General features: G+C 33.1%; 2 protein-coding genes and 1 long non-coding RNA gene across 3 annotated transcripts; all 3 read left to right on the top strand.

Moving 5' to 3' along the window:
* Positions 1-2,873: 2,873 nt before the first annotated feature.
* Positions 2,874-5,099, top strand: LOC128511032 (homeobox protein Hox-C9a-like). The gene is made up of 2 exons (XM_053483651.1): positions 2,874-3,312; positions 4,505-5,099. Exons 1-2 carry the CDS (start codon positions 2,898-2,900, stop codon positions 4,732-4,734), a joined length of 645 nt encoding a protein of 214 aa, XP_053339626.1. The 5' UTR covers positions 2,874-2,897; the 3' UTR covers positions 4,735-5,099.
* Positions 5,100-8,228: 3,129 nt separating this feature from the next.
* Positions 8,229-11,437, top strand: LOC128511035 (uncharacterized). The gene is made up of 2 exons (XR_008356151.1): positions 8,229-8,477; positions 11,330-11,437. It is a non-coding gene; the product is annotated as an uncharacterized LOC128511035 (long non-coding RNA).
* A 2,079-nt stretch (positions 11,438-13,516) lies between these two features.
* On the top strand, positions 13,517-15,303 carry hoxc6b (homeobox C6b). The gene is made up of 2 exons (XM_053483650.1): positions 13,517-13,968; positions 14,541-15,303. The coding sequence occupies exons 1-2, from the start codon at positions 13,581-13,583 to the stop codon at positions 14,816-14,818; spliced, it is 666 nt and encodes a 221-aa protein (XP_053339625.1). The 5' UTR covers positions 13,517-13,580; the 3' UTR covers positions 14,819-15,303.
* Positions 15,304-15,849: the final 546 nt, after the last annotated feature.

Raw genomic sequence — 15,849 nt, forward strand, 5'->3', positions numbered from 1 at the left:
TTTATTTATTTTTAATCATAAGGTTTTATTTAATTTGTTAAATCTTAGATTTTGTCCTCAGCACTGCCACTGAACTCCCTGGATCGGCAGCACCGTCTCACAGGCAATTTCTGAGTCAAAGTTAGGAATGGTTAAGGTTAAAGTCGAAAGGCGGGGTTAGCGGTCCTAGCTCAGAATGCAATGCTTATAAACACAAAAGATTGCTTTGTTAATTTTTACGTGATGTTAATGTACTTGTGAGTGTAATGTTTTACATATGGATTGACATTTCCCCAACGTTTTTACACATTTACTTTACTGTTGCGGTATATATAGCACCGCGGTAAACCAGCATTCACAAAATACATTTCTTCATTCAGTCCTTTTACGCTTAGACTATTGGGTAGCGACTTCGAAGTGTTAATGAGGGTATGTTTTGTTACTGGACTTAAATAAAGAAAATAATAAACATTCGCCAGGATCCGGTCGTTGAGTTCTAACATCAGTGAATGTTTAAGACATGCATGTCAAATAAGCACCCTAATAACTAGTTTTTAATGTTTATCAACTGCAAAGATTCGACATGAGGTGTGTAGGTTGCATCTGCATTGTGATATATTTAAAACAGCTTATCAAGTTAATTCACGTTACACGTAAGCTGCTCTTTATGCAGGGCATAAGATGGGAAATTTTACTACAAATAAATAAAATGGTTAGTAGTAAGAGGGAAACTGTCTTCTACAGTAGCATATATAATCTTTACAGATGCTTGGATAGCTGATATTATGTCTTGTAATAAGTGTAAACGCACAGCAGTAAACGTGATTAATAAAAACAATGACTAAACATTTGAAGATTTTGTGGAAAGGAGGAGCTGCAAGAAAGATGGAGGATAGTCATAATAACCAGAGGATAAAAATGTTTCTTATCTAGATTGTCTTAATTTAGTTTAATCTTTTTAGGGTTTTTTTCTGCAGTAAAACATTATGGTTCACGTTTATTCCACAATAAAGACGCAAAGTAGCGCTTCTAGATTTTATCTATGAAAAAACCTAAACTTGCTCCGCCATGGGACAAGCGTATACTAGTTCTAGTTTACTGCAGTGGGCCCACTCAAAAATAAAGTCGAGGTAAAAAAAAAATGCATCATAAATACCCACAGTATTTCGAGATAATATTTTACCAAAGTCTTTGATCTGCTGTAAAGCACAAACAGAATAGGATTAATATCACATAAAAGCATAATTGTTTTTTTGAAGAAACGATAAACAAAGAAACAAATCAGGAACATTAGTAATTTCACAAAAAATAAGTTCATTATTTTGAACCAAATACTTTAGCGATACTTTTAAACAGCAATACAATCAAACACTTTGCAGTAAATATAAAGTTATGGTAACATTAGAAAAAAAAGGAATTTGGACAGAAGAGAAACACCGAGAGCGTCACACTGGATTTATTGTATATTATCCCAATTAACGAACAACAACGATGAAAAGCATGTATTAAACATGAAGACTTGTTTCACTGTACATTTATATTGACAAGTAAAAAAGGGGTGACTCTTAATTTAAATACAACTACAGTTTTATTTTACATTTTATTCAAAAAAATGTTTGCTAATTAAAAATACAGTGCAATGTTCCATTACCGAAAAAAACACAATATAATATTCACGCCCGCGTTTCCCTGTAACTATGTTTTATCAAAAGGTTATTAAATATTAACTGAAGGGTTAGTTCGAAACTTTCAGTTGTTGGTGTTTTATTTATTTTTGCAATATGCATTATTTTAAGTCTTATATGCACTAAAATACAAATTTTAATTGACACTTTAACACGCTGTAATTGTTTTACTTCATATAATTGTTTTAGTTCATTGCACTTCGAAATCGGCTACGAATTGTAAGCATTCACGTAGATGTCACGAGGCCAAATTCATTCATTTTGTTTTGAAAAAAAATTGTCTTTCAACCCACCATCAATTTATTATTATTTTTTATGCCTAAACATTTTATTTATTAATTTGGGCATTTGAAAATTATTTGTGCTCTGCATCCTAGATGAAGTGTATTTATTATTAGAAAGTGAAAGATTACATTAATACTTCAAACACAATAATAGTAAACGTATAAAACTTATATGGTTTTCCTTTTATAGATGGAAGACAACACCATAAAATTTAGAACGTTTAAATACACAGAGTGTTTAAAATAAACTCTTTTAAAATATTTAGCCGGACGAGGCCAGGTAGAACGACCTCTGACTTCGGACTGAACTCAGATAGTTTCGAAGTTAATTTAGCAGTTTACTGTTCGGTGGGCATTTGTTGCTTCGTCATAAGCGGCGCATTCTATTTGTTTCAAGATCATATCGCAAATTTAATTAATGTTGTGTTTACATTAAACCTAATTAGAAATTAGAGTTTTCCATTATTCGAAAATGGTGCAATGCTGTAAGGCAATGCTTTAGTTAACTTTATTTTTTCTTAATAATGACCCATTTGACGCGAATTACACAAAAATAAATTGCCAGAGACAGCAAAACAATGTGGTTGAGTAAATCGACAATACAACCAGGTTAAAACATTGGGAATGCGGAGGGAAAGTAGAGCTCGGTGTTTATGTAAGTACAATATTTTTTATTAAATCTAAATACGTCTGGTTTGATGAAATTGTTTAATTACCTAAATGAATAATGTACTTAAAGCTGAAGCCGAGTAAATATTAAAATAAGATCCAATAGGTCCTACTGTCCAAATATTTCGACAGAGTAGATTTTTTTTTCTCCTCACGTGCTCAATGTCAGCCAATGGCTAAGAAGAATACTCGAGAGAAGTAATTACCTGTCTTGACTGTACACTAAACAGATTTTACACTCCATATTAATCTGAATCTTTAGGAGACCGAGGACATCGTCATGTCGGCGAACTATTTTACGGATTCACTGATAAACAATAAACCTCAAGAGGTAGTAAAGGCCAACGCGCATTTCACAGACACATGTTCATCGCCATTTTTATCAGCAGAATGTTCGCACCTTTCTTCGTGCAGTTTTGCATCAAAGAAAACTATATTTCCGTCGTGGGATCCAATACGTTCACAAAAATCTTTTTTTTATACCAAACATTCAAGCATTGCCGCAGGCTCGGGGTTTTTACAGCCCTGGATTGAGCCGGCAATGAGCAGTAAAAATTGCGAACTGAGATCTGATGACTTCTCAGACATGAAATATAAAAAATATAAACAATCGACGCCTACAAAAACTCAGCAGATCAACTCTTCTTCACGCAACGCCGGAAGGACTAAGGAGGACAAATACGGGTTAGATTCCTGTAAGTTACTCGTTCTACATTTATTAAAGTTAAATGAGCAAAGTAGAGTAAAATTACATTCGTTGACTAGATAACATCTCTCTTCTTACATTAACTTCAAATGAACTATATAAAGATAATGGCTGTTTACAGAATCATAATGCACAGTTATTATTACCAGATTCCCGAAGTCACTCTGTTTATATTTTCAAAATGCTATTATAGGAAATAGAACAACGTAATTAAAAAAATATTTACGGTTACCAAAAAGTCATTCGAATAAAAAGTTTTAAGAGTTCAGAAGGTTTCATGCCTAGCAAATGCCGCAAATGTCACCTGTTGTTTTTTTTGCGCAGAATAAATCCGAATAAATTGATAACCATATAAACTGCGTATATATAGGCTAGATAGATAGATAGATAGATAGATAGATAGATAGATAGATAGATAGATAGATAGATTTACAAGCTGTTGATGATGCACAGAGGCTATTTAGGCACATTAAAAAGCTATGCATCAGGATTAAGAGTTGTTATCTATTTCTTGTTTATATTATTTATTAATTATAATAATTCAGTTTTAATGATAGGGGAAAGTCCACGCAGAGTTTAAGGTTATAAACCGACATGCGCCATAAGAGGTAATAAAATCTAGCGTGGAGGATAGTAGAGAATAGCATCAGCCACAGGACACTTTATTGTTGAGGTATGTAAATATTTATGTTCGTCCTAACACAATAGGCCTCACATTCATTCGTTGCCATTTTCAATTTAAGCGTTTTTTTTGCCATTTAATTTAAAATATATACAAGTTTACAAATACAACAAAATCAACACAGTAGTTAACTTGTTGGATAACTGGCGGCTTTTATGAGGCAGTAAAGCCATGGCACGTTGATTTTTTCAACTGCTTAAAATTAGGTGAATATTGAGAGCAAATGCAGTTTTTAATATCAAGCCTAATTTTAGTATTTGTATATAAGGAATACGCTCATACTAATATTAATTTCTAAGCAATTGCAAGTTAAACTTCATATATAAGAGACGAAGGCAGATCAACGAATATGCAGACACAGAACAAGGATTTACCCACTCACCTATCTATCTATCTATCTATCTATCTATCTATCTATCTATCTATCTATCTATCTATCTATCTATCTATCTATCTATCTATCTATCTATCTATCTCTTTGTTTGTTTGTTTGTTCCAGATAATTCTGCGGTCAATTGGATAAGTGTGAGGTCAACAAGAAAGAAACGCTGTCCTTATACTAAATATCAAATTTTAGAGCTGGAAAAGGAATTTTTGTTCAACATGTACCTGACCCGGGACCGGCGTTACGAAGTGGCACGGGACCTCAGTCTCACGGAGCGGCAGGTCAAAATCTGGTTTCAAAATCGACGCATGAAAAGGAAGAAAATGACTCAAGCGAACAAATAAAACAAGTTTTATTGAATTATATTTTTTTCAGGAAAACAATATTGTGATAAATACGAAGTGATCCAAAATAGTAACGCCGAATTTAAATAAATTTAAACATGTTAAAGTTGAAACATGCCTTAGCTTCCACATCTGAACGCATAAGCCCTGTTGTTGTTGTTGGTGGTGGTGGTGGTCTTCCTCTTCTGGTTTTCTTAGCAGTACTTTTCTACTTTCGTATGCCTTTTTTACAGCTTCTGAAGAAATATCCATGTTTTCTTATTAAGTTAAGAATTTTATTATTATATCCTAAAGTTGATACGAAATATAATATTCTGATGTTTAAAAAAACAAGCCATTTTATAATAAATCTTTTCGAAGCAGAACTTTGTTTATACTGCCTCGTTGTCTACGATTTTTTTTTTTTTTTTAGATTAGAAGTCGACGCATTTTTAATACCATGCTAAAAGCTCCTTAATTTATTTTATGCTTCCTAAAAAATGTAGCGTGAATGGGCTACAAAATATAAAGAATGGTTTTAATGCATATGTGGGGGAAAAAAAAGGTTGAACATCTTGTGTGTACCGTGATTTCTAAACATTTCTCTTGTCAGTGTTGTTGTTGTTTCCTTCATTTCTACCGTTGAAATTTTTTCTGGCTCAGAAAAGATAAAATAGCAAAATAAAAATTCCCTTATTTTTCTAAATGCACCACAAACAGTAATAACAGGATGAGAAAAGATTTTAAGGCTCTATTTAGTCAGAGGCTTCCGTTCGGAGCAATGAAGCTTTACGACCCTGAGTCGGAAGCGCTGTTTGTCTCGGGGGGTCAAACTAAACAAAACGAAACTGGCTAGACGTCTGGCCTAAATTACTTTATTGCTTTTATTGGAGACGACGGTGAGGCTTGTTTTAAAGGGGTTATTACACTTGTTTTTGGTCCGCGACAAATGCGTCCACCCTGTTTCCCTTTATCACACTCCTCAGAGAAAGGGGCTCGGAATGTCTTCCTGAATATTAGCTTTCATCAAGAGTGTTTGCTATTCTAGAACATACATACGAATAAAGACTATACATAGTCTCTGTGTCTTTTGTACTATATATGATAAAATAATACAAAATACAATAACACTTAAAATTAAGTACTGGGGGTAGGCTGGGGGTCTTACAGCATAATGATTTTTTAAAGAAAACCTTTGAAACATACTGGAATTAAAAATACACTTATGTGTATTTCACTTATGAGTTTTTTTCTTTCCATGTGTTATATGGTTATACATAGCACATAATTATTTCTTTTATTAAATTCCAGAAAAAACTAATTAAGTATAAATAACTTTGTTTTATTGATATTAGACTAAAAGATAATTATTGACATTGCTGACGCAGTACATATAATGACCACAAGATGTCAACCAACAACCATATTCAGGCAATGCTCGTGTCATGATGCGTCAACGTACTGAAATCCCAATTACGTTAGAGGATATTAAAATGCCCGATTAAATACTAAATATTTATTTAGAAATATAAAATTCATTTTACAAACACACACTTACACACACACTTACACACACCTACACACACCTACACACACCCAAACACACACACACACACACACACACACACACACACACACACACCACAGACTCTTCGTTTCATCGTCAAATCACAATAATTACATCTTTATACGTAGGCTATAGGTGATCTTTTGTGTAACGTAAAAAATGATGAAGCCCCTTTTTTGTTTCTATTTTACAGTCCCACCTGCCATGAATAAGAACCCAGAGTAGAGAGAAGACTCAATTTTCTTCCGTATTTCACTTCTAAAAAAATAATTTACATTCCGGTTTATTAATTTTTTTATTTTAAATAATGGCCGGGCAGATATTTGTATAACAAACACAGTCTAAGTAAAGAATGCCTTAGAACAACAAAATGAGTGAACCTAGCAAATCTTACGGTTAAATAATTATTTTTTGTCAAAAATAAAATAAAGCATGTGAAACTTGGAGAAAATTTGTACGAGGATCTGTGTTACTAACTTGTCAAAAAATGATGGGCCAAGCAATACACAAACACTCTAAATTTACACTTATTTATTGTTGTTTTTTTCCCAATACAATCCTTGTATTATTGATAAAGATACAGTTACATATTACACAAAACGTAATATATAAATAGATAGATGGATAGATGGTAAGATGGATAGTGTTGGTATAATTTGTTTTAAAAATTTCTTGATCATTTAAAATAATACAAAAGAATGGATTTTTTTTAGGTAGATTTTTTGGTAGGTATCACATCTTCATATTGTAAAAGAATTAAATGAATACAAGCTTCATTTTTTAATGCCTAAATAACACCAGTTGACAGTTGTGAATTTAAACTTTAACAAAATAAAACACTTCTTTTTTATCTGCACGAGCTTACTTTAATATTGAACTTTAGAAAGTTATATTTCACGCGGAAATTAGATTAGTCTGTTTCTCAAATCTTTTAGCTTTTATGCTGCCAGTAACCTTTATTAGTGGCTCATAAATTACGATTATTATAAATACATCCATTGGTACCAAATACATAATGACAGGCTTTGACGACACAAATGTTAATATTACTTGTAACGCCGCTTAATCACATTGGGTTGAATTAATTGGATTAGCGCTCACTTTGTATTCCTGATATGAGTACTGTTCATTTGATATAAAAATAAATAACAAAGTGTAAAAATAGAAATTGTGAAAAAAAAAATTTATCTTTTTTTGTGGCAGGGTTTGATTATTTGTAATAGATTGAAAACATGTCAAGTTTTTTTTACCCTGTTTACCTAATTTATATATTCGCAGAGGGAAAATGGTTAATCTGGGAGGGAAGTTAAATAAGTTTAAACGAAAATTAATTAACAGTCAACAGTTTTTGCAACTAGAAAAAATCGAGTGACTAGTTTAAAAGGGAAAAGAAGGTTAAAAAACGTGTAGACAATTAAATAATGAAAGTGTTGTTTGAGTTAGATAATAAAAATTAAAACGAATAAAAAAGAATAACTTTGCCAGTGTTCTATGCCTACTAGAATTACCTAATCAGTCTCTACAAGGCTTTACTGCAACATTACAGAAAATAACAGCGAAGTAATTGGCTATTAAAACAATTTGTTTTTATTCGATAATGTAATTTAAGCCTGTTTTGGCATCAAGAGACTGTTTTAGAAGACGAGTCTTCCAATCACTTAATCTATAAATTTTTGTCTTTTTCTCTACATGCTGTTTCCTCCTAAGTAAACCTAGATGTCTATGTAGAGAGCGGAGTATAGAAAGCTCCGTGCACAGTTTAGACCTGGAAGGGGGTGAAACGCATTCCTGGATGTTTGGTGGTAAATTTACAGCTAAAGTAATAAAAACTTTACGACTGAACTGAGAAAGTGATTGGGTAAGACTTTCCACGTGACCTGCTCTCCGTGAACGTGAACTTTATGCTGTTGGCGTTTGGTTTGGTGACTCAGATTCACCCTCAATCTCTAAAAGAGGAGCATGCACTTCTTACGATTGACTCAAATGATAATAAAATAAAAGAAGGGAAGGAGATTTTACGTTTCTCCTAGGTCTTCACTCAACTAAATGCATCTTTAACCAGAATAGCTAGATTCATTAACTGATCGGCGGTTGTGGCGTACAGAATATCCAGCAGTGGCTCTTTTTTTAAAACAGATTCGACAAGATGTGGAATATCAGAATAATACTACTTTCTGAGGTGCCATGGTGGGTGTTGGTAAGTCGCCATTTACACTTTATTACTGGATTACTGCATGTAACACTTTACCATGCCGTATCATACACGGTGTAATATGCATTTGGTTATTATCTTCTAATGTATGCTTATATTGTTATTATTAATTATTCACTAAACAGAGATAAAGTGTACTTAAAAGCAAAGTTTATCTTTTCTGCAGTTTCATTATTAATTATATAATAATAAACCTGTCCAAAGTGTGTGCCATGCACCTTGTTAGTTTGATTTTTATAGGCTACAATTATATTCGTTGATGTAGATGCAGGTTTCTATTTAAACTACCAGATTTAGATTTCAACATGTAATTAAAATGTAAAAAAAAACATGAAATTATGTTTTTCAAAAAAGAAAACCGAAAATAAAGCCATGATCGATAACAGCGTCCAGAAAGAAATCTTGATCAATGTTAAATATTACTATTAAATTGTAAATATTCATATTCAAGTGCAGTAAAATATTTATTGTTTGTTAATTTTTTTTTTTTGCTTTATTTCCTAAAATATTTATTGCAGTAGCAATAATAAGCAATAATACTGAATATCACCAATTATGATCATATTATGTGCCCAGGAGCACTATATGTGCATTTTATACTCTAACATGTGTAATATGTTTAGTTTAAACAGAACCATGAACGGTTATTATTTTGGGTTGTAGACATTGATTCACAGTTTTACTGTGTGTGTGTGGGGGGGGGGGGGGTGCGTGCGTGTGTATGTATGTGTTTTTCCATTAAGGAAGTCAGCTAAGAACATTTAGTAAAATTCGCTGCTCTCGGAATTAAGAAATGCTCTCATTAAGATTCTCTCACTGTAGATGAAAGTATTTCTGTTTTTTTTTTCACGACGCAAGACATTTAAGAGACTGTTGTGATTATTGGTCCAGTCGGTTTCAGTATCTGTGTATCCTCAATACCACTAGAAGTATCCGCCTAAGAGACGTTTACGCTGCCATCTAGTGTTCAGGAATATATCGTTGCTTTTTTTAAACACCAAACCACGGTACATTTTTACGTTAACATTTTTATTCTATATCATGCGTTTTACCGTGCATCAGTAGTTTGGAGTGTTTTCAGAAAACACATCTACACACAAAGTGAGCGACAGAGAGATACATACATGTGTATATTTCATTTAATGTACTTGTGTATTATTACATATGTACACAAAGGCATTTCAAAACTTCACACTAATCTTCACAATAAACATTTACTTAATTTTTACAGAGGTAAATGAATTGTATGTATGTATATAAATAGCATTGCACAACTATTGCAGAACATTATACTATAACTATTAACTATTAACTTAACTATTAAACAAAGTACAGTGATTATATTATGTTAAAAGGATAAAAGTAAAATATGTGTTTAAATTCAGCAATAAGAAGACTAAAACAAATATATACACACATTTATTTTTAAAAGGTACATTTTCTGACATGAAATCTTCACAAAATAGGCGCTTGATTTTAAACGGATTTAGAACACACTTTCTCTCGTTCACATTTTACTGTGGAGCTTTTGTTTTAGGACGACGATAACTAAGTGCAGTTAATTAGGAATATGTTTTCTCTGTCAGGGGTCGAACGGTATCACAGACATTTCAGTTTACGGCTCCAAAAGGTCGGAAGTCTCCTGTTGTTCTTCCCAACATCAGCGACACTTCATAATGGCGTTCCGGCTAAATGTAAAGCACACACACACACACACACACACACACATACACACAATTACTCTGGGCCTCGGTCAATTATCGGTCAAATAAGAGCTTTAGTGTTTTAATGAATAATTCAGTGTACGTTGCCTCAGAGAAATAACTTCCTAATAGCAAAACCTAACCAAAGTGACCCTTATCAGGAAAAACATATATTGCAGCAGTTTTTATTATCACTATAGCTACGTAATTTAAAAACATGTGAAAAAAGGCTTTGTTGTTATTTGTACAGTTGTATTTTTTGTTGTTGTTGTTGTTATTTTGTGACTCATGTGTATGACCTTATTTGTCAAAAGAAAATCTTAAACCAGCCAGTTGGTCGTAGTGCAGGATGTCTTCGAACATTTTAGCAGCCTCTGCAAACAGATAATTAGGTCGGTTTCTCTGTTTGGACTTTATATTCGTGTCTAGCGGCATTTATGTCATATTTATTAACATTTTTATCTTTATTCCTTTTTAATTTGTGATTACTTAAATTTTAATTTATTATTAGTATTTGTTGTTGTTATTATTATTATTATTATTATGTTAGACACAAAATTATGAATATATATTCCAGAAGATTTTTAAGACAAAATATGTGCCGTAATTTAATGAACAAAAGCGGATGCAGTAAAACAGGAGCAGTCATCTCTCTCTCTCTCTCTCTCTCTCTCTCTCTGGTGAAGTTATTCATATATACCGTAATTACTGTACACTTTTTGTTGTTTAATATAGTTATAATTTTTACTGACAGTGAACAATTAAAAGCTAATCACGTTACGTGCTCTTTAAAATTTCATGCGCTACAACTATTTAATATACAAAAGGGTACATTTTATTATACACAGCATTATTTCAGTTTTGATAAATGGTTCGGTGATGGTCTGGTTTTAAGCTTTATCTTTTTCATTTGTCATGTAAATGAAATTTCATTGTAAAAGTACATCTCTGTGTGGTCAATTTAACCAGTTCTTATTTATATCAAAAGCTGTATATATTTCGCAGGCATATGTTTTACTACGGTTCATGACTAAGTACTATTTATCCATCCATTTATAAATCTAATCTCTCCTGCACTTGTTGCTGGGTAAGTTCAATGAAATAATATATTTCGATTTTTATTCTTGCCTTCAGATACACGGATTGGATGTCCGTGAATCATATGGCTTCATGTATGGACTTGGACCTATAAAGTGCCCAAAGTTACAGATAAGAGAGACATTTCACGTTTGTGCATAACAAGTAAGCTGTTTAACTTATATTAAATATTGCAAGTTTAGCTTCAGCAAATGTATTGATATTCACACTGGCAGTTTGTAATACAATTGGACCTGGTCTGATAGTGGGTTTAGTATGACCATGCTGTTTGACAAACATCGCTTCGCTGGAATTCAACGTTTCCCCCTTTTTTGCAGTCAGTGTGCTTTGGCTCGTTCTTCCTGTTGACCAGATGCACTAGCCCCTTCCCCCCACTTTTTCTATGTTTTTAATGACTATTTTACTTAAAAATGGATATGTTTCAAGGCTGCATTAAGAGGAGAAATATTGATTTCTCAAGTTCCTTCAGAGTAATTCTCTAATTTCTGGCAAACGGCTTTCAAAATAAATCAATTTCTGGTTTGTTGAACTTCGAATTTCTGGCGCATTGACCCGCAGTATATGAAAGGCATTTATTAAAAGGTCTGTGGTTAAAGTGTGCTGAATTCATCATTTTTACTCCTCAAATTTAACTAATAATGAATAGCACGGTGTTTCCGCATTTCCTTACGTACCAATAAAAAAAAGAAGCTAATTAAAAAAAAAAATCTAGGAAAATGGTAAAACGCCTGAGTCTTTGCGCTGGTTGTAAAGACGCTTTTGTTGGAAGTTGTCATTTGTCTGGTTTTATGACTTTCAGTTCAGGCGTTAAGCAGTAAAACTGCCATAAACCTCCTCCAGCCTCCCTATAAATTTCCCTTTTGAGCAAAAGGAGTCAACACACACTAAAGTATGCACACAAAACACCCAAGTATGATTCGTCGTTTTAACAATTATACAGTAAATGCACTAATCTAAATTATGAAACTGGCCAAGAGTGACATTCGGATTTGTCCAAGATGATATCAACTGCAATTTATTTTGTTTAGAAGCACAAGTTGATTAAATGGTACCATCGCTGGAGACACAGAATCAATGAGACTTGAATGCATAATGTAATTATTATTTTTACAGACAGACAGAGGACACTTTATTAAGATCCTAATAGTAAAACAAGTTTCGTTTCTAATGCTTTCAATTAACCTTGACATAAATTTACTAATTAAATTATTACAGTACATCATCAAAATCAATTTTCAATTAAAATATAGAGGCCTATATATACTTTTTTTTAATTGAGATTGTTTATTTTTACTGTGGTTGTATAATAATATTAACAATAAAAATAACAATAACAATAATAATAATGATGATGATGATGATGATGATGATAATAATAATAATAATAATAATAATAATAATAATAATAATAATAATAATATAATAATAATAATAATAAAAAGAAGTTTCAATTTTATGCAAATAAATAATCAATCTAACATTTTATAGAACTAATAGAATTTTCAGGATTTTTCATAGGATTCTCATTCTTATACTGTATATCGTCTATTATCATCAGACTCATCAGTTGAGTACATTAATAATGCTGTATAATATTACTATCAGTTTGATTATTGACCGTTAAACATGGGTCTTAGTCAAAATTATACCGCTACATTAATGCAATCTTTATTTTAAATGAGTTTTATTGCATTTTTGAACATTAAGAAATGTGGAAATGTGTAAGATGAGAACAAGAAAAAAGGCGTTGTGTGACGTGTGTGTGTGTGTGTGTGTGTGTGTGTGTGTGTGTGTGTGTGTGTAAGAGAGAGAGAGAGAGAGAGAGAGAGAGAGAGAGAGAGAGAGACCGTGCAAGTGAGAGAAATACTTAATTATTGTAGCCTTCCTAAAGCTGTATCATCTGGTGTTATAGAAGAGATGGTCAAAAATTTCGTCTTCATTTCTCTCTCCCTCTCGATAATCAAGTATTTCATTGGATGAATTGTGGTCAGCTGACCTAGTCGTCCCCGTCCATCTTAGAAAGGATGCTTTGAAAACACGTTGAGCTGCTCGCTTGCAGTCTCTTATTGGTGTCCCGAAATAAATTAGACATCATACAGCAGTGGCATTTAAGGAATAAAAAAAGTTACGAAGAAAGACTGCAAGAAAAGAACGAAAGGAAGAAAACGTGAATGAGGGAGGGAAAGAAAGAGGGAGGGAGTAAAATAGAGAAAGATAGAAAGATCAGAGAAAGTAGGAGAGGGAGGGAAAGAGTTTTTGAGTGAGAGAGTGAGTGAGAGTGGACGGTATGAATTCCTATTTCACGAACTCGTCCCTCTCGTGCCACCTAACCGGAGCTCATGAGGTTTTGCCGAACGTGGCCCTGTCCAACTCGAGCACCTACGACCCCGTGGTCCGCCATTTCCCGTCGTCATATGGCGCCGCTAACCGGATGTACCGCGCGCCCTTCTACCCGCCGCAGGAAGAAGTGATGTTCGGCGCGAGCCGCGCAGCGTACGAATACGGTCCCAATGCATTTTACTCGGACAAAGACGCGATTTCCGGTTGCAGACAAAGCTTTGCGCAGGATTTCACAACTTCACCGTCGCTAGAGCAATGCAGAAGCGCGTGCCAGGATCCAAAAAGTGGCAGCATACAGATTTATCCCTGGATGCAAAGGATGAACTCGCACAGCGGTGAGTTTACAATGCTTCTTTTTTTAAAGATATTGTTTGAGCTGCATGGGCTGTAAAGCATTCTCTTAACATATACAAACCTGCGTTTAGGTTTTTATCGTTTTATTGCCCCATAAAGCATTAGACATAATTCTTCTGTCGCTCAGGAAGTAATTGACATTACCTAGGGAAATAAATCCCATTTGGTTAAAAAGAAAAACACACATTCCAAGCAAAAGCCTAAAATATGGAGTTTTATGTCACTGTTTGTAGACAAGCATGTATATCAATGAAGTTTTGGCCATGCTTATGCTCAAAACAAACATGAAATGATCGGATAATGAGAACTGAATTTAAATTAAAGGCTAGGTTAATATTCGTACTAAAAAAAGGTTTAGTGTCACTACATGCTCAAAAAATATAGTAAATTTTAGGCAATCTCAGACATGTGGTGTTTATGTGTAAGTTAAGTAGTAATCCATAAACTGGAGTGTCAAACTAATTAAATCACTATGAATAACAGATAATTATCTACAAGTATTACCTAAGTAGTACTTTATCCCTTGACGTCTATCAACTTTTATTTTCCTCAGGTGTTGGTTATGGCTCTGACAGGCGCAGAGGTCGTCAGATTTATTCCCGATACCAAACGCTGGAGCTGGAGAAGGAGTTTCACTACAATCGATATTTAACACGGAGAAGAAGAATCGAGATCGCCAATACGCTGTGTTTAACCGAGCGACAGATTAAAATCTGGTTTCAGAATCGCAGGATGAAATGGAAAAAAGAGAACAATCTTACCTCCACGCTAAACGAACAGGAAACACAAAAAGAGGTTACAGAAGGATCTACTAATGATACAAAGGAGTAGATATTTTTTTGCATTAGGCACGTTGTATATACACGAAACTACCTAAAACGTGTGCCACAATTATGTGTAATATTTCATACATATACTATATATTGAAAATATGGTTAAAACTACCTACGAAACTACCTGTTGATTTTTGCCACACAGACTGTTATGCGCCATAATTGTGGCTTTTTCACGTGTACACGCCACATATTCCTCATATAGATAAGTATGGTTATATACACATATAAGCTACCTGTTGACATTGCCTTTTGAATTTTGGTATGGATTAAAACCTGTTGGGAAACAGACAAATTGTTATAATTCGTTATGTACACATCTACATATATGGAAGGTTGTTTATATGAAATGACATTGCCTTAGTTGTTTAAAGCCATGAGACAAAAAAAATCGAATATAATTGTGTGCCTCGTTCATGCATACAAGCAAATGTTTGGTCAAATAAACTACCTAATACCTAACATGGTATGATTTTTAAATAAACATCAACATATATCCTCCCACGCTTTGTCCCTTACATGTTATTTAAGAATGCATCAGCAATAGCTATATTAGATTCAGATTATCAAGATAAACCCCTCAACACAGCTTACAAAAGTTTCTGAAATTATTCTTAAAAATATCATAATTATATACATAATGTGTTTAAAGACGTAAAAATGTTTAATTTGCATAAAACAATGACTTAGCCAACTAAACATGCACACATTAAAAAGGCAACATAATAAATAAATAAATAAATAACTGGATAAATTGCACAAAAGTTAACTAACTAGCGTTCAGAAATCCTTTTGATAAAAAGTTTCTGTTTATAAAACTGACGTACAAATATATATTCCAATTAGGAATATTTATGTAAATAAAATTTCAGTAAGTATTGTGCGAGTGACTTCACAACGGTAAAATTTTACAGTGTAATAAGAGAAGTGAACACATTCTAGATTAGAAAACTGTAGATTAAAAGATTTTTTTTACCTATTTAAAAATACTGCAGTGGCAGGTTACAAAAATGTATAAAATAAATGCGT

The sequence above is a fragment of the Clarias gariepinus genome, chromosome 23 (genome assembly GCF_024256425.1).
Source record: "Clarias gariepinus isolate MV-2021 ecotype Netherlands chromosome 23, CGAR_prim_01v2, whole genome shotgun sequence".
In the NCBI taxonomy this organism is placed as follows: domain Eukaryota; kingdom Metazoa; phylum Chordata; class Actinopteri; order Siluriformes; family Clariidae; genus Clarias; species Clarias gariepinus.